We start from the raw sequence: 23,360 nt of genomic DNA, 5'->3' as shown, positions 1-23,360 counted from the left end.
AAAATGCAGATACTAGTCTTCAGTATTTAGAATGGAGTGCTACATTGTTTTGTATACAAGCTAACTACAGATATTGAAATAAAGGTCACACATACTAAACAAAGAAGTAACATTTCAGTCTAACAAAAACAGTAGGTGTTGAAGAGAGGATAATATAAAGTTGATTCTTTACTCATTTTAAATAGTAGTCAATTAAAAACGGTTATAAATAAGCCACATGTATTATCCAACTTAAGCTATATGAATAAGATTCTGGGTAAGCACTTAGGAAGTGAAGTACCAATTCAAGCAGAAGTTTATGTAAATTTTCACTGGTTTAATTTTCTTTTAACTCTAAGAATTTGGGACTGTATTTCCGGGATAAGGATTTCTGTACAGTCAGTCAGTGTTTAATTTTGAACTTAGTTGAACACAACTAAATAATAACTTGAAAAATATAAATGACAAATTTTTAAAAATGCATGTTCTGCTGAGGAATAGCTAAAAACTTTAAAAATATTTTTTCTGAAATTATGAAGTGAAATGAGCCACTCATTTGTGCTTAAACTGGTACCTATCGTAATACATTTACTTACAGATACTCTAATTTAGATTTAGATGATGAAATTGCCTTTTTCTTTAGATAGTACAAGGTTTTTAACAGATTGACAAACAACACATGGACACCAAATGTAAGGTCCCATTATTTACCTCTGCCATCAGCACACAATGGAATACAAGGAGAAAATATCTGAGTTTGAATTTAATGCTTTCAAAGGTTGACTATTCATAGCTTTCCTTCATGTACTACTGCGTAAGCCAAGAACCTGTGAAATCTTATTTCTTAACCCCAAAACAGTTTATAATAAATATCACTGAAACAAAAAGAATAAACAAACTTCCTTCTACCCAGAGGAAGCCAAAATGGATTCAAAGTAGCTGCATTCTGGAGACAATCATGTTACATACAAGGAGTCACTGTACACAAAAATGTAGATACCTACATGCCAACAATAAATATGCAAATGTATATGTTACACTGTTGAAAATTTCTTTATTCTCATTTAGACAAATTTATACTGCTTTATAAACTATGAAAATTGGAACACTGATTGCAAAACAAATTGTCAAAATCATCTCTAAACACAGAAACACTTTGACTACTGCCTAAGACTGACCTTTATGTTCTCTGTATTTTCTAAAAGCACAAAAGCTGAAGCAAGAGAAATCTTACCTCTGGTAAGTCTATCTTTGGAGATAATGAGCAGGTCAATATACGGTCACCAATGTTTTGTGGATTTTGTTTCAGAAAGCTGTACATTGACTGAGCAGATTCAGGACTATCTAACTGAAGAATTGCCTTTGGAGAAGATTAAAAAGTTATGAATATTTCTTTAAAAAAATTAAAATTAGAATAACCACATAATCCAACAATTCCACTTTTTAGTATATACCTAAAAGGAATGAAAGCCGAGACTTGAACATGTATTTGTATACCCATGTTCACAGAAGCATTACTCACAACAGACCAAAGTGAGAAGCAACTCAACTGCCCATCAACGGATGAGTGGATATAAAAATGTGTTATATGCATAAAACAGAATTATTACTCAGCTTTAAAAACGAAGAAAAATCTGACTCATGCTGCAACATGGATGAACCTTAGAGACATTATGCTAAGTGACATGAGCCAGTCACAAAAAAGCAAATACAATTCCACATACATGAGGTAACTAGAGTAAATTTATAAAAACAGAAATAAAGGTTGATAAGGGCTGAATTAATGGCGAGTTATTGTCAAAAGGATAGAAAGCTTCCAGTTTGAGAAGATAAAAGTTCTGGAAATAGATGGTGGTGAAGGTGCTTAATAAAACACTTAAACATGGTTAAAATGTTAAATTTATGTCTTACAAATGGTAAAATTTGTGTATTTTGCTACAATAAAAATGTTTTTAATTGTTTTAAAAGTTTGGAATATATTCTTCTTTCAGGTTTCAGATATGTGATTACAAAGGTAAGGTTAATCCTTATTTAAAGGAAACAAGAGAAAGCAATCCTTAAAATGTTGTAAAGGCAAGGCAAAACTGAAGAGAATGATAGGTATTTTTTTAAACAGAGGATTAAAAATGTTTACAAGAAAGGTTCAGAATTCCTATGTGTCATCTGTGCCCCACCTTCCATTCTATGCCACACTATTTATCATATTCCATTCTATGCTCTATTTGTCAGAAGCATATCAAAGAAATTATCTAGTTGTTGGTTAATTAAGTGCTCTTTATGAATACTGTCCACTTTTAGGTAAAACCCTGCCTTTCTAGGTAATAATATGGTTGACAAAAATTTAATTTTAATGAACATACAGCTGAAACACATATTAAATGCAGAAGGCATACCAAATGTAAACAGATGAATAATTTTTGGTTCTTTAAGAGGCCAAATCATGAAAGTAAGGAATGATTATTTTTGAGACAGGATCTCGCTATGTTACCCAAGCTGGAGTGTAATGGCGTGAACACGGCTCATTACAGCCTCCAACTCCTGGGCTCAAACCACCCTCCTGCCTCAGCCTCCCAGGCAGCTGGGACCGCAGGCACATGCCACCATGCCCAGCTAATTTTTAAACTTTTTGTAGAGACGGCATCCCACTATGTTGCCCAGGCTGGTCTCAAACTCCTGGGCTCAAGCAATCCCCTCGCCTCAGCCGAGGCTGAGTGCTGGGACTCCCAAAGTGCTGGGATTAGTGAGCCACTGCATCCAGCAATTATTTTATCTATATCTCTCTCTTTCCATATAAACAAACAAATAGACCTAACTCAGGAGTTACATAGCTGGAAGGGACTTAAAAGAAATATTGGGTAATACCCCTTTCATTTTACAAGTAAGTATAAACCAACTTAGCCAGGACCACAAAGATAGTTAAGATGAGAGCCAAAGGAATTCAGGTCTAAACTTCCCAGTAAGATAATGCTGTCTGCACTATATTACCTTTCCCCCATGTGTAAGTCTTATTTTTCCTTAAGAACTAGGAGTTCGGAAGAAAGAGAGATCATCTCTTCTTTCTCGGCACAGTCTAGAATAAAATATTCTGGTTTATCATAATCGTGCAAAGTAGTTAATATTTATAGGTGCTTCAGATCAGAAGCTGAGTTAGAAGTTGCAGATCGTCAGAATACAGGGTTATTATATATTCTTTATAGAATGTATAGCTAAATTATGAGGGAACTTGTTACCTTGTTTTTATTACTTATGAATACATGGTGATCCACTTTTCCAAACTGAAGTCCAACACAAAGTACACACTGAAGTCCATCTTCCGGTAAATTATCAAGATGTACAAATCGATCATAAATTGTATCTATATTTGCCTGTAGTTTTTTTTTAAGAGACAGCATAGAAAAAACCACAGCTGAAGCAACAAACCGTAAAACAGATTAACGTTAACTTAAACTATTACACAGGTTAGATGATGTTCTCTCCCAAGAGTAAGAAAATGACTACATGGGGGAAGATAGTGAGGTCTTGATTTTACATACGAGTAATCAGTAAAACGATGTACTAAAATGGGAAGTAAAATATCTCTATCATAATAATGTTTACCCAAAACATCCTCAGACAAGATATTGACCTACTAGACCACTGAGTATGCACTCCAGTACCTGAACAATCTTTTCACATTAAGGACTACAATAACCCTTTATTTTTTTATTTGTACCAAGAAGACCCATCTGACATTTCCATCACCTCAATATCTTAAAATTAGTTCTAAGGTTTTAATCCCTAAAAGGCAAACAAGTAAAACAATGTTTCCATCAATTAAATAAGTATACAAAAGCATTTAAATGCAAAACTCACCTCTGGGTCATTTTCTCTTACCAAGGTTATAAATATAGCTTCCTAAAAAGCCAAAATAGATAAAGGTTGATGGTATAAGCTCTTTCTCATACAAATAAATAATTACTTAGGTAAGATTTATAACATGACAATCTATACAAATATGCATTACAAAGTATTTCATAAAATTAAGCAGCAGCAAGATTTACATTCTTTCCAAAAATCTTTTTCTCCTCAACAAGCCTCATCCTAACTCATACAATTTAATTCTTCTTATTCCCCTAAGAACATAAAAGACTAATATCCCCTAAGAACATAAAAGACTAGTAAGACAGTACCATTTAGGAAAGACATTCAAATTCACATATAAAGAATAAAGAGATTTAATTTAGACAACAGGAAGATAATTCAAATTACAAAAGAAAAGTTAACTAAGCAAAGCAGGAGATGAGAAAGAACAGAAATGCAGGCAAATAAAACAGCACAGAGCATAAATGCAGACTTGATGCTACTGAATTATGAAGAGGTCAAGAACATCATGAAACAAGGATATCAAAGCAGGCAGAGGACAACTAATGGAAGGCTTTGTGTGTGGCAAAGGAACTTGGACTTTGTAAGACTGAGGATCCTAAACTTTTTTTCTTGTTGATACTACTGAAGTGTATAAAACAATCTCGCCAATTATATCACATTACAGTGATTCTTAATGAAAGGTATTTTTACATTACATGCATTTCTACCTGCCTCTAGAGAGGATGTAACATTTCTACCTCATGTAATGCATACAATATTTCTACCTCATGCTTCTTAGCAGTTGACAATAAATGTTTATAGGCCACATAGAGGCACTGAAGGGTGTGTACATGAGATAAAAGCTGAGAACTTGAGGCAGTTTTATAAAACTGAAGGTAGCGTGTATGTAGAAAAGACAATTACTTTTGTATACGCAAAAGGTCCAGGAGGCGGTCTGTCTGTTTGTTTTAGAGACTAGGTCTCCCTCTGTCACCCAGGCTGAAGTTCAGTGGTACAATCACAGCTCAGTGCAGCCTCGAACTCCTGAGCTCAAGTGATCCTCCTACCTCAGCATCCTGAGGAGCTGGGACCACGGGTGTGCGCCTTCAGGCCCAGCTAATTATTTTAAGTTTTGTAGACATGAGGTCTCACTTTGTTGCCTAGGCTGGTCTTGGGTCTTGAAGTCCTGGGCTCACACAATCCTCCCACCTCAGCCTCTCAAAGTGCTAGGATCACCAGCGTGAGCCACCATGCCTGGACTAGTAAGAGTTTTTAAGAGATAAAGCAATAGTATATGGGATGAGGAAGAGGGAACAAGCTCACTGAGTTAAACAAGATTTAGCAGGAAACTAAATGTAAGAAATGATAGAAAAAAAATTAAAGATAACTTCCAGAATCCTAGTTTAGATGACAGATAATGGCAGAAAGATAAGAGAGAAACCTTTTTTTTAGATAAAATTCAATCTTTTTTCCATCCCAACATGCATGAAGAACAGGATTCCCTCACAATGAAAGTAACTCTCAAACAGTTGGATGGGTGACTGGGTGATTGTTGGAGGGACAGGAAGAAGCTTTCTTAGTGTTTGTGAGAAAAATGTGACCCAAAGTGGAAAACTAGAAAACATTTAACAGATTGTAACAAATCTGATTTAAAAACTTAGTAAGAGCTAGTAAAAACGGTGGTCTGATTTACCTCATCTTTTATATTCATGTTTTCAGGAGCCATACTTATTGAGAGTTGATTTCCATCCATCAATACTGGGAAGCAGTTATAAAATTTTATCATAGACTCAGCAGCTTTTCTATTTATTTCTATATACGCCTTTTAAAATAGAAATTACGGTAACAAAAAATTCTTACGTTAATTTTTCTCAAAAACAGACTTACAAGTATAAACAAACTACTTCAAAGTCAAGTGAATTGAACAACTTAGTAAATATTTTTAAGATACAAAAGGCAGTCCTCAGAAAAATGAGGCCCAAAGACTAAGAATATTACAACCATAACCAAGAAATAATGAATGACTAAACTTACTATACTAAGGCAAACTAAAGAGAGAAAAAAGAAGAGACATTCTAGCCACTGACATTAAGAAAAATCTTATTCAACACTGTATCCTTAGTACCTAGAGCAGTATCTGGCATGTAGCAGATACATTTCTAATCAATATTAGTATTTCTTGAGTAAATAAATTTATTGACAAAATATGAGAAATATGAGAAATAAAGAACCAAAAAAAGTGTAATAATTGTGAAGTCATTTTTCATTCTGTTATTTTCATAGGTATAAAGCTGTAGCTCCATACATTTTGGCTTTAATTTTCACACCTTGGTAAGTAGAGGTTGAAACTTCTTCCATATATTTGATAGTTAATGAGGTAGAAAGCTGTATGTTTACTTTTAGTTGTAAGCCTATTTGAAATGAATTATCTCTTAAGGTTGTTTGTCTAGTTATTTATTGTAGCTTTAAAATGTTACTGCATAATATAGATGTGAATCCTGTTCCTAAAAACAAATACTCTTCAGTTTTTAAATTTTCATTTTAATTTGTTAATTTTAATTTCATAAATGTTTAAAGTAGTTTCATTAAGTCTCCAAATATTTTAATTTTACTCAACTCCACTCAAAACTGGGCAGATAACTTAGGTTTAAAGTTCAATCGCTGTACACAATGCAATGGGTTTTAGTGTATTTACTGAGCTCTGCGATCATTCAAATAATCTACTTTTAACATAACGTGAAATTACATATAACTCGTACTCATTCTCTTCTACCATTTTCTCAAGCACACTGGCTCTGAGTGCCTCAAAACATATATCCTATTCTACTTTCAAAGATCTCTAGTGACTACCAACTCCTTTCTATTTTAAGAACACTTCTTCCCACTATTCTAATGGTGTCATTTCCATGACTTAAACTACTTCCTGAAATCTCGCTCGATTAAACATACTTTCTACAAGTTGATTATTACATACATTTTAATGTGTTGTTTTAAAAACACAAAGCCAACACACGCTTATAGAAAATTTAGAACATAAAGATAAATCTAGATTGTTTTAAGTATTGATGACATCATTAGTCTGAGTCTGAAAATGGTTACTTCCCATTTGAGTATCACTGATAAAAGAGCAGAAAGAGTATGAAATACAAGTAGAAGAATGATCTACAAAATCTTACAAATATAGCTTCCTAAAAAGCCAAAATAGATAAAGTTTGCTGGTATAAGCCTTTCTCATACATATAGTTATATATTAAACATATTAAAGATATAAAACATTTCCTATTTATTAAACACATTGAAGATATAAAACATTTCCTATTAAACTAAAATCTTGAGTAAAACTTTGACATATTAGAAAGCCATCTGTCCCCATCATTAAAACTATGTCTCATTACAACAATACTAAAATACAGGATATTTGTATTTTATATTTTAAAATCCCTTAGCTTGGAAGTTTACTTTGAGATACTGCTTTTAAACACTTTCTTTTTAGTTTTGTAAGTAAATGTAGTGTTTTTCAAAGCCTGCTTGCAGAGGATATGAACAGCTATTAATCAACTCTTACCTTTTTATGAGATGATAAAATCAAGATATCCTTTAAACCACCAAATGGTTTTGCTAAGTCATAAACTTCTTCTATAGAATATCCTTTATTAGGCAAATTAGAGATAAGCATCACACACATTTCTTCTGTTTCCTTCAAAACAAATTTTTAAAACCTGGTATTAAAATTTCTTTAATTGCTTTTATATTTACTTAAGTTTATACTGTATTATCATGTTTTATGTTAGTATATCGTTGCATTTAATACAGAGGAAAGTCTGATAAACTCAAGAGGCTGGTCTGAACCTCAAATTAAAAAGAAAAGCAAAAAAGCTTGCAAATTTACACTCTTCAAGAGTACACAGACTAATTGTAGTTATACCATCTGTCATCTAGTTCAGGTCTGCTGGTCTCTTTTTCACCCACCGTTTTTTTTTGAGAGTCTTGCTCTGTTGCCCAGGCTGGAGTGCAGTAGTGCAACCTTGGCTCACTGCAAGCTCCATCTCCCAGGTGCAAGTGATTCTTGTGTCTCAGTCACCCAAGCAGCTGTCACCCACTGTTTTCAAACACAAGTTCATTTGTTTCTGGCTACAACTGCTTCCTTTCATATACTGTCGCCATCCCTGTGCCTTGTGATAATATCCCCAAGCTCCAAATCAGTGTGTATCCTTTTATCCTCCTGAATAAGATAATCACTTTTAGGCAATAAATAATAAAAAAGCTCCTGAGAATCTTTACCCCATAACCCAATCCTCAATGCAATTAAGCACTTTGTTTTCTGCCATCCCTTCTCTCAGATCTATTTTATTCTTCAAGGTAACCCTCTCATCAATGCCAATTATTCCTTTCATGCTTATTGGGGAAATTTCTAAAGATGATGTGTTATAGTCAACTTGGCAATTTTTGATCTCTAGGGGAAAAAAAAAGGCAGGAAGTTACAATTTTCATAAACCAGTTTAGTGTGACTTTAAACTAAATTGGTACTATAAAATACTCTTCCTAAAGTAAGACTTACTACTTAGTTACTACTTGAAGAATGGCTCTACCAGACAAAAATAAACTTATGCTCAACACCTGAAGGATCTAAAAATCTACACCAGTAAAATGTACATTAATCACTGTAATGTATTCATAATAATATACATAAACACAAGAAAACAATTATTAAGTGAACTTTCTGTCCTTTACATAAAACTGCAAACTCCACTTGCTTCTCCACAAATGCAAACAACTGGTATTCTAACCATTAACATATCTCCCATTTACCTCTAAGAAAAAAACAGATTTCACAAAATTCTACTGATTCTAATTTAACCAACTACTGTCTACCCAAAACCCATTTTGGCATAACATGTTGTTTTCAATGAATAGTAATCTTCAAAACACATGTACATTTGTTGATGATCTGTTCCTAATTTTTGTGACTTAACTCTGCACCTCAGGGTTTCTGAGCTAAAATCACATTTTTTTCTCTTTTCCTTTTTAAAAATCATGTGTTAAAAGTCATAAATGACTGGAATTCTCACATGCCAAATACCGTGAATTTTTTACCTGGCTTTATAAGAAAAACATCTTTTATTAAAATGTCTTGAGCTTTAAAGAAATAAATAAAATATGGAAACTGACCTTGCTAACTGGTTCATTTTCTGTGGTCTCCAAAGCAGCATCTTAATACAAAATAAAATTTAAAATGATGCAGACATATTTATCAAGATCCCACTTTATTCCACAATAGATTAAACAGTAGCTACATGAAAACATATAATACAAAAGTCTAGAGAATAACTATGTAACAAAATAACTACAAAAGTGACACTGACTTTTAAAAAATACATTTAAATTTCATTCTTTTTCAGATCAAAATTTCAGATTAAGAGATACAGACATGAATCATAATAATCTTAATTTCACTTAGGTATGGCATTGGTAATTAAAATAAGTAAATGCGTTGGGGAGACACTAAATTAAGAATTTCTTTTCTAAAAATGTTAACTTTCCTTCTACCTTTAAACATAAAAGAACAAATTAGGCCGGGCGCGGTGGCTCAAGCCTGTAATCCCAGCACTTTGGGAGGCCGAGACGGGTGGATCACGAGGTCAGGAGATCGAGACCATCCTGGTGAACATGGTGAAACCCCGTCTCTACTAAAAAATACAAAAAACTAGCCGGGCGAGGTGGCGGCGCCTGTAGTCCCAGCTACTCGGGAGGCTGAGGCAGGAGAATGGCGTGAACCCAGGAGGCGGAGCTTGCAGTGAGCTGAGATCCGGCCACTGCAACTCCAGCCCGGGAGACAGAGCGAGACTCCGTCTCAAAAAAAAAAAAAAAAAGAACAAATTAAATTTCTATTGACCTACCACAAATAGCTTCTTTAGCACAGTCTTCAGTGGCTTTGACTTCAATACTGGTCTTTATTTCAGAGTTTCCTGCATCAAATAGTCTGCTTTAATAGTCTAGTAAAACACTAATATAATTAAACTAATGAATCTAAACAGCAACTTAAGCTAGTTTATTTTGACATTTCAAGTCTCCTTAGGCTGACCTAAGTCAAACATCTCTCTTTGAAAAACAAAAGACAGCAATCCCCACTTTGATAATTTTTAGGCAAAATTTCAAAATATACCTTAAAGATGATCTAAAGAAAATAAATGGACCCATAGAGGGAAACCACACACACTGGGGCCTATTGGAAGGTGGAGGGTGGGAGGAGGGAGAGGATCAGGAAAAATAACTAATGGTGCTGGGCTTAATACCTGGGTGACAAAATAATCTGTACAACAAACCCCCATGACACGTTTACCTATTTAAGAAACCTGCACATGTACCCCTGAACTTAAAAAGTGAAAAAAAAAAAAACAAAACAAAGCACTGAAAGACTACATTTCAAGCTTACCTGGTACGGTCACAGGTTTGTTAGAGTCTTTGTTTTTGACATTCCCAGTCTTTTTGGCTTCTAGAGACTTCTTCCCACCAGATTTTGCTTGTAAAAGTACAGTGAGCCATTATTCTAAAGGTCTGTTAAATCATTTAGCATGTTTCACACTAATGTATTAGTAAATTAGTTTGACTTTATTACAAAAGCAGCCCTTTTCTAAATATTCATTATTTCTATTTATTTTCAGTACCTCTTTCCCAATAAGATTAAGTCAAGATACAACTTTTTGGTGATGCCCTCAAAAAAGCCACATCTTTAACTTTCACATGGCAGACCAACATCATAATCACATACACACAAAAATAATACTGTGTAATTTCTGCAAAGATTCTTTAGAATTAGTCTATTAGGAAAGATACTACTAAAAAGATTGCTCTAGTTCCAAGGTGCTACATTTATTTTAAATAGTATTCCATTTCTTTATGGAAAAAAATGAATTCTCCTAACATAATCTTTTTAAAAGTAACAAGCATCTAAGAAATTGTACAAACTGGAGATGGCAATATGAATTGACAACTCTAAAAAAAAGAGGGAAACAAAGATTTAAACCATTTATGGAGGGAAACGACAGAGCAACCTGTGATTACAAAGCTGTCAAAAATGTACAGTTATATAGCTGCATATTTATGTGATTGTTTACATGCACAAAAATGTATCTGCCTATTTGCCAAAGACAAAATTCCAACAAAATGGGTCAGGTTTTAAATATCAAGGAAATATCTACTAAACTATTCAAGTATTAGATGCTAACAACTATTATACGAATTTAAAACGTGAATAAAGAATAAACAATAAAATCTCTCCTCCCCAATAGTCTTACCTGTTTTGATTGAAGCTTTATTACCTTTAGCAGCTACCGTTACCACAGATTTTACAGAACTTGCTGATTTCCCTAAATCACAAAAGCTGCAGTCAAAACTGGTTTACTTAACTGTATCAACAATCCCCAAAGAACTTCACAGAGAAAAAAATATAAGAACAATAGACTATATTTTATTCAAAACATAAAATCATCTTTGGGACATAGGCCGTTTTCTAAATCTAGCAATGATGATGATTTCTTCAGAAAAAAGAAATCACTGAAATAAGAATCTACCTCCCTACTGGGGTATAGGTTAAACATCCCTAATCTGAAAATCCAAAATCTGAAATGTTCCAAAACCTGAAACCGTGAGTGCTGCTGACATGACACAAGAGGGAAATTCCCACATAAGTACTTAAAAAAAACTTTGTTTCATGCACAATATTATTTAAAACACTGTGTAAAATTGCCTTCAGGCTAAGGTGTATATGAAACATAAATGAATTTCACGTTTAGACTTGGCTCCCATCCCCCAGGTATTTCATTATATATATGCAAACATTCCAAAATCTGAAAAAAATCCAAAATCTAAAACACTTCTGCTCCCAACCATTTTGGATAAGGGATACTCAACCTGTACTTAAAACAGCATTCATGCAAGTTAAATAAATTTCTGAACGTGTGGATCAACTAGAAGCAAAATTACTAATTCCAAGGACATAAAAACAATCCCATACTTTTAGCAGTTCCAAAAGCAGTTAAACCTAGATCCTCCCAACCCATGCTTCCATGGCTCCTAATTGATTAAAAAGCATTCAAGAACACTTATATCATGGTGAGGTCATATAAAGATTGTTTTGACTCATTCCTACAGTTTCCTAGCTGTACAGGACTATTTAAATTGCTCTGACCATTATTTGTACCTACATTATCTATTACTATGGCCTATTTTCCAAGATGGTGCTGTTTATAAAGATGGGATCATCAAAGTGTTGTAGAAGACTGTCAGAGCCCAAACACTTTCCATTCAGAGAGCAACACAAGATTTAACTTCGAAATTAGGATTCATAACAACTAGCAAGAATGGATGAGGAAAAAGCCCAAGACCAAAAATCAACAGATCTAAACTAAACTCCAATTTATATTGAGAAGCTTTGGGGCACTAACAGATTTGTGTACATATTTCCCTATATATAAGGGTGATGATTGCCAGAATTACGTAACAGGAACCTTATGAGAATACAATCATACTTTGAAAAATCATACAAAAAACATTCACTGACATCTACAAAAATCAACTGAACCAATTTACAAATCCACCCTTTATATTCAAGACAGTCCATAATCTTTGCTCAAAAAGAACAATACAAATCCTTATAGCTTGTCACCTAGCTTGTCAATTCTTAGTCATTCACGACTTTTGCCACACTGCAGTAAACTGAGCCTCAGTGAGCCCTTAAGATATTTCTTTCACTATCCCTATGTTATTATCACAAGTCAATTCACTTTATAACTTCTATCTGGGTACTGGGACTTAAGGAAAAAATAAAAAATAGCCGGCATTAATTTCCAGCAAGTAAAGGAGTGGCCATCAGCTTAATCCCAGTCTACCACATCCCCAGTGATTCCATACACTTGGTATCAAAGTAACAGCAAAGTGTTAGCAAAATAAATGCAGCTTCAAGACAAGTTTCCCAGCCACCCATGACCCACTAGCTTCAAGACAAGTTTCCTAGCCACCCATGACCCACTCAAATTACTGCTTCTAAGAAACTACTATATGAAAATTCTGGATCTGCCACTAATAATGATTTTTGCCAGTTCCAGGCTGTTTCCTTTCCTTTTTAATATTATATGAAAGATTATTTGTTTATTTATTTGAGACAGAGTCTCCCTAGGCTGGAGTGCAGTGGTGAGATCTCGGCTCACGGCAACTTCCACCTCCCAGGTTCCAGGTTCAAGCGATTCTCCTGCCCCAGCCTTCCTAGTAGCTGAGATTACAGGTGTGCACCACTGGCACCTGGCTAATTTTTTTGTATTTTCAGTAGAGACAGAATTTCACCTTGTTGGCCAGGCTGGACTCTTAACTCCTGACTTCAGGTGATCCATCCCCTTCGGCCTCCCAAAGTGATGGGATTATAGGCGTGAGCCACCATGCCCAACTTGAAAGATAATTTAATACACTGATCTCTATTCACTTAAAAGAAATGACCCTGAATTAATGTGGGTTTAGCAGAAATGGGAGACAAACTGGAAAGGATTATGCCAGGGAAAAGAGAAAAAAACTTAATTATTACCTAAAATCCCACCATAGCTCACAAAAACCATAAGGGATCATATTTATTAAACTATTGTATGAAAGAAAGGAAGAGAGATCTCAATAAAAGAGAAAGAGGAAAATATGTGATATTCACCATGAGAAATTTCTGCAGTTAAATTATTTCAATAATTACTATAGGAGCATTATCTAGTAAATATCATTTCTCAAAACTGCTAGATGATTATAAATCTCAAAGATTAGCATGCATTCAATACAGACTACGTCATGTGAAATCCAAGACTACTACCATACGATTTTAAAATACTTTGAAGTTTTAATAGTCTAGAATCCTAATTTAAAAAACATACCTGCAGATTTGTTTACTTTGGCTACAGATGCCTTGGCTTGTCCAGTTTTGGCTAAAATAACAAGAAAAACATTTAAGTACTACATTACAAATAACATCATTTGGATTTAGTTAAGTCAACCTAGCAATAATTTAGAAAGAACCCTGCAAGAAACATCCCTATACTCATCTTTGTATGTCCATGGAATTACTATGGGGGCAAATTCTTAGATATGAACTTGATGTGTCAAAAGGCATACAGATTTAAATTTTAACGATTAACATTAGACTGACCTCCAGAAAGGCTGAACCAATTAATATTCCCATCAATAGTACATAAGCATAGGAATTATTCCCCAATTCCAAACACACACAATATATCAAGTTAAAATCCTGCCAAGTCTGACCCACAGACTCAGGCTGAGCGACGGATGAAAAAAGTACACAGACACAGGTATTTTGCATGAGTGCGGCTAGGGGACTGCTTGGCCTTAGAGACACCGAAGACAGAATGCAGCCCTGATAAGCTGGAGCCGCTTGTATTTATTCAGTACAGATTTAATGACAAAGGCCTGGAGCCAACACAATCTGTAGGTACTTGTCGCCCCTTCCCCCCATCCTTGGGAGCAGTCCTGCGTGCACGGATAGGATGATTAAACGTCTGCAAAAGTAAATAAACTTGTCTAGATAAATTCCTTTACACTCCTTTGTTACCTACTTCTTGCCCTTAGCATCAGGGTAAGAGAATTTAGCTGCCTTCAGCCTGTATTCTCTCCTGAAGCTTTGCAAAACCTCCCGGACTTCCAAGAAGGTTTGCGTCTCTCCTTATAACTTTTCCCATCACCCTGACTGATCTCCTGCATCTCCCCCTTTTCTGTTTTTTGCATCAGGTTTTGTTGATTGAAGAGTATTGTTGATTGAAGAGTACAGATGTGTGCAGCAACAGGTTTGTCAGGCGTAGCGATTACTGCTCGTATTCCGGCTTTGCATCCTAGAATTGGTAAATAACGTAAGACAAACATGAGTATAATTAGTGATATCTTTTTCTAATCAAGGAGTGGGAGTCTATCCAGGAGAGATGTTCTTGCACATCCTTCCATATGGCTGTCTGTTGGGCATGTGGATCTATGGCACTTAGCAATTCTAGATTTAAGTTGCTTTACGACTGCTGTTAAATTATCATGTAAGGTCACCCAGAGGTGTTTCACCTCATCCCAACTATGTATTGACTGGCTCCATGGTAGAGAGGTGACAGAGATATGCTTATGCTCCCAGTCGGTTTAATTGCTGTCAGAATGCCAGCGCCATCTTGTCACTCCCCTACATGTTCCAAGGCAGTCTCGAGGGCTTGCAGATGTGGAGGAACCTTATGATTTATACCCCGTTGTAGAATAAGTTCATTAGACACATTTCTGGTCAAGTTATCTACACAAGTAGCTGTTTGTACTGACTCAGTAATAGATGCTACAGCAACACTAGCAGTTGGTAGGATGACTACGGCTGAGACTATAAAGGCTGTAAGAGCAACTATGAATCTTTTGTGTCTGACCTGGGATATGGCATGTTCTAAGGTGGCAAAAGCAGAGGAAACTTGCCAATAGTGTATCAAACTGACTGGTAGGAATGTCTCAGATTGCCTCCTTAATACCATAACACTAGTAATATTTAAATTAGATATACTGTAATTAGTGATACATGAGGTGAAGCAAGCCTGTCCTTGCACTCAGGTCACAAACATGGAGTTTTGGGGTGTAATGGAAATACTGGTTCCCGTAAGAAAAACATATGGATGAGTAGCGCAAATCAGGCACTGATCTGTGTGATTATGTATAAAGGTTATAGCATAACTGTTACTGGAATTATGGTATGTCCCATACCAGGTGGTAAGGGTGGTGCTAAGATGTCCCAGATGCCATAAAGTGTCTTGGGGTGGCATGGACTCTACCTGGGGTCTGGGATATCCCATCCCCTCTTTGGCCCAAATCCCATAAAGGAATGGACATGGCCACGAAACTATGATTGGTATCACAATGGACGCAAACATCAGTATGTTCGCCCTGTAAACAACCGTCAGGGGCTCCAGTCTAAGATATTAAATTGCCTAACTGCAGACTAAGGGCTTGTCCCCCATGACAGACCTCCCAGCTGAAGTGGAATCCATTACTTTCCCGGCTTTGTTCTTTAGCACAGGGAGGAATGCTGGGGAAAGTGGCACTGATTGCATTGCCCGGTTTGAGGCTACTGGCAACCAAGAATGTTAAGGCATTTCCTTTGCCCATGACGTACCCATAATTTTGTTTGGGCAGGTACACAGTAAGGGTTAGAACTTTTAAAACTTACACACAGTGGGAGGACAGTGGAGTGATATGTAGTGTTACCTGGCACCTTAGTCCAATGTGTGCCACTAATAAGGGACCCTACTAGGGGTGAGTCAATCCCTCCTAGCCAAGCAGTTACATTATTAGAGGCTGGAAGGGGGTGTCTGCCCAGGTAACAGGGCATAAGAAAGGCGGATCTAAGAGATGAGCCCAACAGAGTGTAGCAGGTACGGGTTGCAGGGAAAGCGAGAGCCTAAAAAGGATCCTATGTGAGTTGCAACTTACACCAGAGAGCAAAGCAAGGAACAAATTATCTGGAGTGAATGGTTTCTGTGTCTGGAGCAGGATTTGCTCAGCCTTGTAAGTTGTCTTCTTCAGCATCCCCCAGGTAATGTCCGGGGCTTGTGTTGTCTGAGGAAGCTGTGTTGTCTGGAGCTGCGGGTCCTGTGGGGTCATTTCCTTCACTTCTGGTACCGTGTTGGGTCCTAGCCACGCCATGGTATGGTCTGATGCATCATGCTGGAATCCAAAGAGGGCCTGAAGGGGGTGTGAACACAAGCATATCATCTTCCCCATGTTAGCAATTCATTTGGACATACCATACATTACTATTTACATCTTTCCATAATACTGTGGGTTTTATGTCTTGAGAAGATTTAGCTATCATTTAAATTGAAGAAATTAAGCGTAAATAACGCTTGTGCTACTAGTGTTGCAGGGTCCTTACTCATTTTCCCCTTTTGTTTCCTGAGCATATTTTTAAGGGTGGAGAGGGCATGTTCTATTATGGCCTGTCCTTGGGGGTTATACGGGATGCCTGTGGAATGTTGGATGCTCCACCTGTGACAAAATTGTTGAAAATGTGAGCTGGCATAAGCCAGATTATTATCAGTTTTAATTTTTGTGGGCCACCCCATAAGCACAAAAGTTAAAAGGTGTTTAATGATATATCGGGTGGACTCTCCAGGAAGAGCGTGTGCTAATTAGGTAGGAATTGGTTATCAACGGATATATGTACATATCTTAGTTTTCCAAATTTAGGGACGTGTGTAACATCTGTTGCTGTAACTGATTAGGTTCTAGTCCTCTACGATTAATACCTGTTGAAGGAGGGGACGTGCCTGTGAGCTGGCTATCTGGGTATTGCAGGACAATTTGTTTAGCTAGTCTTGGGGTAAGCTGCAATTAAGTTTCTCTAATTTTGGTGGAAAAATCGATTCGACTGGGTGGCTTGGTCAAGCAGTGACGTCATAACCTGCAGGTCTGCTTGATCACTGCCATAAGCCAGTGGGAAAGGCAGTGAGCTGTGGGCTGGAATATGTGTGATAAAATTGACTGTGTATGTTGATCCAGCAATTGCTGAAGTCCAAGAAAAGGTGCACTCAGGGTGGGCTCGAGAGCAGACTTTATGAGCGCCATCTCAAGGTTTTGCAACAAATAAAGAGTCACTAACAATGTTAATGGGCTGAGAGGAATAGGTTTCTAGGGCCAGTATTAGGGCTCCAACCTCAGCTCCCTGAGCGCTGAGGCAAGACTGCTTCGAATTTTTACTCAAGAAAATTCTTATGACATCAGGGTCATAACCTAGCAACAGACTGCATCGTCTGCGGCCCATATAGATGACTTTACTAACTAGCTGGATATAGTGAGATAGTGTTTTAGTCCCAATATGTGAGCAAAACACACATTCTAGGAAGCGCAGCCCTGCGGCCATCTGTCCTATTAATCCTGTAGAGGAGTGTTTAGCAGGAAAAACAAACAACTGAACTGAATATCATGGATCTATGCGATCTAGATGCCTCTGAGAAATAACTTGGTCTATTTCCTCAATTTCCCTTTTTGCTGCAGGGGTTAAATGCCGAGTGAGTCTAGGACAGCATTGCCTTTTAGGACAGAAAACAGGTTCTGTAATTTATCAGTAGTTATGCCTAAGGTAGGAGGATGCCAGTTAATATCACCCAGTAATTTCTGATAATCATTTAAGGTATGTAAATTGCTAGTATTTAATTTAACCTTCTGAGGTCTTACTGACCAGGAAGTTAGTATGTATCCAAGATATTTCCAAGGTGAGGACATCTGTACTTTTTCAGGTGCTACGATTAACCTCTTAACAACAGAGGTATATAAACTTAAGTTTACAACAGAGGCATATAAATTTAAAAGTACTGGCTGTTGGGTCTGCTAGTAAAATACCATCCACAAAATGAATAATCTTAATTATTAAGAAATTTTTTTCTACTGGGGAGCAAAGCCTGATTTACATGATGCTGACACATGGTAGGACTGCTCAGCATTCCTTGAGGAGTATTTTCCAATGAAATTGGTGAGCTGCCCTTTCGTTACTGATAGCTAGTATGGTAAATGTAAATTATTCTCTGCCCTGTTCTTTAACAGGAATGTATAAAAGCAGTCTTCTAAGTCAGTATCGACTATAGGCCAATCTTGAAGAATTGTCACAGGGGAAGGGAGTCTCTGTTGAAGAGGCCCCATAGGTTGCAAATTAGCACTGACAGCCCGTAAGTCATGCAAGTCTCCATTTGCCAGACCTTTTGGGAATGATGAAAATGGGCAAATTCTAAGGGCTGTTTGATAGTTCTATATGGCTGGCTTTTAATTGCTCAACTAATTTGTGGGCTCACTGTAATTACTCTCCCTTTAAAGGCCACTGTTTTACCCAAATTGGATCTTGAGACAGCCACGTCAGGGGTAGGGGAGGAATAACAACAGTGGTCATTATTAGAAAGGGGTTTGCAGCTCCCACTGGGCTAAGAGGTCCCATCCCCAAGGTTAACAGGGACGGTCATGATTAGAGTTTTGTAACTGTTTTTTCCCTCCAAATCGCAATGTTAGGGGGCACTTGCTCTGCTTGGCTGTGTGCACTTCCCCGATGCCGACAATTTTTGTTTCTGAGTGACCCAAGGCCAAGTTTCTGACCAGTTTTGATCACTAATAATCGAAATATTTGCCCCTGTATCCAGTAGGCCAGTAAAATTCTTATTTCCAATTTTTAAGGTAATCATGGGTCTCTGATCAGTGATTAATTTTTTCCAATATACTCCTATGGCTCCCGTGCTTCCAAACTTCCCTTACCCTTTCCCTGGGCGCTGGGGACCCAGTATGGTAAGAGTAGTAACTGAGCTATTTTAGATTTAGGAGGAAGAATATGCAGACTGACCTTTACATTCCATCATAACTAATATCTCACCTTGAAAATCACTATCAATTACTCTCGTGAGCACACTGATTCCTTTACTGGATGATCATCCTAGGACCAATCCCACCGTTCTGGAGGCAGTGGGCCCCAGATCCCTGCTGCAACCCTTTTAGGGTCTTCTCCTTCTTTTAGCACTAATTCGTTGGGGCAGAGTAAAAGTTCAATCCTGTGCTCCCAGAGGTGGCTGTTCTGAAAGAGTGGACTGTGGGCTTTCCAATTGACCAAGGAAAGCTGCTGGCACTGCCCAAGTTTGGAGCAGGGCCTGGGGCTGGCCCCTCATGAAGTTTCCTGATTACTTATGGGGTTGCCATCTTCTCAAATTTGGACTTGCATTGATTTGCCCAATGTTTCTCCTTTCTACATCGGGGGCATACAGAAGGGGGTTCTTTTCCTGAGTTACCTCTTCATATAACCTGGCTCTCCACATAGAAAACAATTTGGGTTTTTCTCCCTTTTCACTTTAGGAGGCTTTATTGCCATAGCCAATATTTTGGCTTTGTGTGTTTCAGTCCCCATCAGTTGACATGCTCATGTAAGTTCCCTGACCGTAGCTGCCTTTCCTCTGACTGTCTGCATTGCTTGCTGGCAGTGGACGTTAACATTTTCATAAACCAACTGCAACAATAAGATATCAGCACCCTGGGCTGACTAATTTGTCTCTTAATTGCCTGGGTTAACCAATTGATAAATTCAACAAATGGCTCCTAAGGCCCTTGTCGAACATTTATAAAAGATCCCTGTTGAACTCCGCTTTCAGAAATTCGGTTCCAAGCCCTGAGAGCACACACAGACACTTGTGCATAGGCTTAGGGAACAAAACTTAATTGTTGTTGTACACTGGCATAGGAACCCCTCCCCTGAAGCACAGCAGCTGTTATGTCTTGCCTGGCCAATTGATTCTGGTTGGCTTGTTGTTCACACAACTCATCATACTCTGCCTTCCAGAGGAGGTACTGACTGGGCTCTAAAGTTGTTTTAGTTAGCACTGACCAGTCCCATGGGGCCAAACAGAAGTTGTCTGCTACGGCTTCAGTTAATCCTTTCGTAAATGGACTAACAGCTGTGTTTGCGCGAATGCTTTCTCTTATCTTTATAAGTGTCAAAAGAAATGGGTTCACATACCTGATCGCCTTGGTGATCTTGCATTTCCGGACAGGTTAAGAGCTCCCCTTCTAATGCCACCTGCCTAAGACAGGGTCCCATAGCTGTAGTGTATCCCTTGTCTTTTTTCCAATTTATTGGGGGAGGGGGCTCAGGGAAAACCTCCATTTCCTCTTTAGTATCTTTACCCAGTAATGGCAGTGATGAGGGAGGAGGCGGTGGCACTAAGGTAGGTGATGGTTCCTCCTCCCTTCCCTTCTTGGGCTCTTCTGTGTACAGCGGCGCCAAAGCAGCCCTAACTAAGGTCCATACGGTTAAAGACATTACTGGGATCCGTTGCCCTTGTGTATGATACTGTTTAAGGTTTTTCCCCACTTGTTCCCAGAGTTCTAGGTCCAGCGTTCCTTCTGCTGGGAACCATAGATTATGGGAAACAACAGTTTGCATTAGGTCCCTTAACTGAGCCTGTGAAATTGAGGCTCCGCTATCTTTAAGCAGTTGTTTCAATACTTTTATATACTGTTTCTGTTGTGCGGATAGCTGTTGTCTCATGATGAAACTCCAGCTTGAGAATTCCCCTGAACTTGGATATCCCGAGCGGGCACCAATGACTTACTGACTGCACAATCTCTTCGCCTTCATTTTCGGGGGTTCCGCTGTGATCCCTTGCAACGTTCCTCACGAGGGGCACCAGCTGCTGAGTCTGATCCGCTGACTCTGGCCGAGCGACGGATGAAAAAAGTACGCAGACACAGGTATTTTGCGTGAGCGCGGCTAGGAAACTGCTCGGCCTTAGAGACTCCGAAGAGAGAATGCAGCCCCAATAAGCTGGAGCTGCTTGTATTTATTCAGTACAGATTTAATGATGAAGGCCTGGAGCCAACACAATCTGTGGGTAACTGCTGCCCCCACTGGAGGGAGCAGTCCTGCATGCAGATGATGAAAGGTCAGATGATCAAAGGTCGGAGGATCAAAGGTCGGATGATCGAAGGTCGGCAAAAGTAAATAAACTTACCTAAATTCCTTATTATTTGCCCGTAGCCTCAGGGTAAGAGAATTCAGCTGCCTTCAGCCTTTATTCTCTCCTGAAGCTTTGCAAAACCTCCCAGGACTTCCAAGGTTTGTGTCTCCTTATAACTTTTCCCCCCACCCTGACCAATCTCCTTCAAAAGCCTAACATGGTTAACTGAAATGATCAACCTTCCCAATGTTAAATGGAAACTGGTAGAATTTTTTTTTCTTTAATTGTAAGTGTAGATGTATCCATCTTCTTATGTTTAAAAGTCATCTCTACTTCTTTCTCTATAATCTGCCTAATCATACTATTTTCCAATTTATCTTTTGAGTTGAGGCTTTTTTCTTATTTTTTATTAGAGTTCCTTATATATTAAGAAAATTAACACATAGGTTAACAATTTTTTTAAAAGTCACTCAAAATACTGATGCACTAATACATTTTATGTAGTCAAATGTCTTCCTGAGAACTTCTCAACCTCAATTTTACAAAAATATTCTCCACACTGTTATCATCTTATGTGTCATAGTAAATCTTTGATCCAACTGCAGTTTGATGTAAGTGCTTTTACTTTTTTTTTTTTTTGAGATAGAGTCTCGCTCTGTTGCCCAGGCTGAGTGGCATGATCTCAGCTCATTACAACCTCCGCCTCCCAGGTTCAAGCGATTCTCCTGCCTCAGCCTCCTGGGTACCTGGGTCTACAGAAGAGCACCACCACACCCAGCTAATTTTTGTTTTAGTAGAGATGGGATTTTACCACGTTGGCCAGGCCGGTCTCAAACTCCTGGCCTCAAGTGATCCAGCCACCTTGGCCTCCCAAAGTGCTGGGATTACAGGCGGGAGCCACTGCACCAAGCAGAGTGCTTTTACTTTAATCAAAAGTAAAAAAAAAAAAGTAGCTAATGAATAATTGATTGTTTCTCAACTAATATGAAATATCATACAAATTTACTGATGGTCTGTATGTTTTGGGAAATATCTCTGGATTCTCTTCTGTCCTACTTTTTGTCTACATAACTATGTGAAACGATTCTAAATCTTTGAACTTTGTAATATATTTTAATATTCATTGTGGTTAGTCTGTTTTCATTGTTTTCTTTAAAGAACTGTCCTGCCTATTCTTTTATGTTAATTTCTTAAACTTAGAATCAGCTTATGTAATTTAAAATGTTTTATCGCTATTATTCTTTATACTTAGTGTATAAAGAAAAAAAGGTTTAGCTGGACGAGGTGGTTCTGGCCTATAATACCAGCTACTCAGGAGGATGAGGTAGAAGAAGCACTTGAACCTGGGAGGTAGAGACTGCAGTGAACTGAGATTCCACAACTGAACTCCAGCCTGGGCAACAGAAAAAAAAAAAGAAAAGAAAGAAAGAAAAAAAAGGCATTTTGTAACAGTGAAGCCTTCTATCCAAGGTTATTTTTTCATTTAAGACTCATTTTATGCCTTTTAATATTTTAGTTTTCTTTTTATAACTTCTACTTTTTTTACTGTAAATGGACTATTTAATATTAGATTACATAAGGAGCTCTTCTTTATAAATAAAGCAATTAAACATTACATATTAGAGAATTAAGATGGGTAATTATAATTAAATAGCACTGTATAATTGATTCTCTTAGGTTCTCCATCATACTATCATATTTGCAAATAATGGTGTATCCTACTTTCCAATTTCCATGCCTCCTGAATTACACTGTACTGGTTAATGGTTATTAGTTTTAAAAAATATTTATTTTAACTCAAAGAAGTGCTGATACATAGTCTCAGTTTAATGGGAATGTATCTCATGCATTATTAAGCATATTATTATGCATATGCTGGCTTTTAACATATGCGTACTTGTATATGTGTGTGCATAAAAAAGTATATATACACACATACCATATTTAAGAAACTTTTTTTTTTTTTGGAGACAGGGTCTCACCCTGCTGCATAGGCTGGGGTACAGTAGCACAATCACAGCTCACTGAAGCCTCGACCTCCTGGGCTTAAGCAATCCTCCC

The 23,360-nt window shown here is 37.4% G+C and overlaps 1 protein-coding gene across 5 annotated transcripts in view; it reads right to left on the bottom strand.

Moving 5' to 3' along the window:
* Positions 1-23,360, bottom strand: part of ZNF638 (zinc finger protein 638) — a 152,553-nt gene that overhangs the window by 19,588 nt on the left and 109,605 nt on the right. For all 5 annotated transcript variants that reach the window (XM_025353709.1, XM_025353710.1, XM_025353713.1 and 2 more), the window contains exons 11-20: positions 13,728-13,778; positions 11,118-11,189; positions 10,256-10,342; positions 9,720-9,788; positions 8,992-9,032; positions 7,388-7,519; positions 5,516-5,644; positions 3,832-3,873; positions 3,210-3,344; positions 1,214-1,339 (exon numbers count right to left, since the gene is read on the bottom strand). In XM_025353709.1, the coding sequence (XP_025209494.1) occupies positions 1,214-1,339; positions 3,210-3,344; positions 3,832-3,873; positions 5,516-5,644; positions 7,388-7,519; positions 8,992-9,032; positions 9,720-9,788; positions 10,256-10,342; positions 11,118-11,189; positions 13,728-13,778 (884 nt within the window). The remainder of the gene's footprint in view (positions 1-1,213; positions 1,340-3,209; positions 3,345-3,831; positions 3,874-5,515; positions 5,645-7,387; positions 7,520-8,991; positions 9,033-9,719; positions 9,789-10,255; positions 10,343-11,117; positions 11,190-13,727; positions 13,779-23,360) is intronic.

The sequence above is a fragment of the Theropithecus gelada genome, chromosome 13 (genome assembly GCF_003255815.1).
Source record: "Theropithecus gelada isolate Dixy chromosome 13, Tgel_1.0, whole genome shotgun sequence".
NCBI lineage: Eukaryota > Metazoa > Chordata > Mammalia > Primates > Cercopithecidae > Theropithecus > Theropithecus gelada.
The sequence above is the reverse complement of the archived record's forward strand: the minus strand, read 5'-3'. Positions and strand labels throughout refer to the sequence as shown.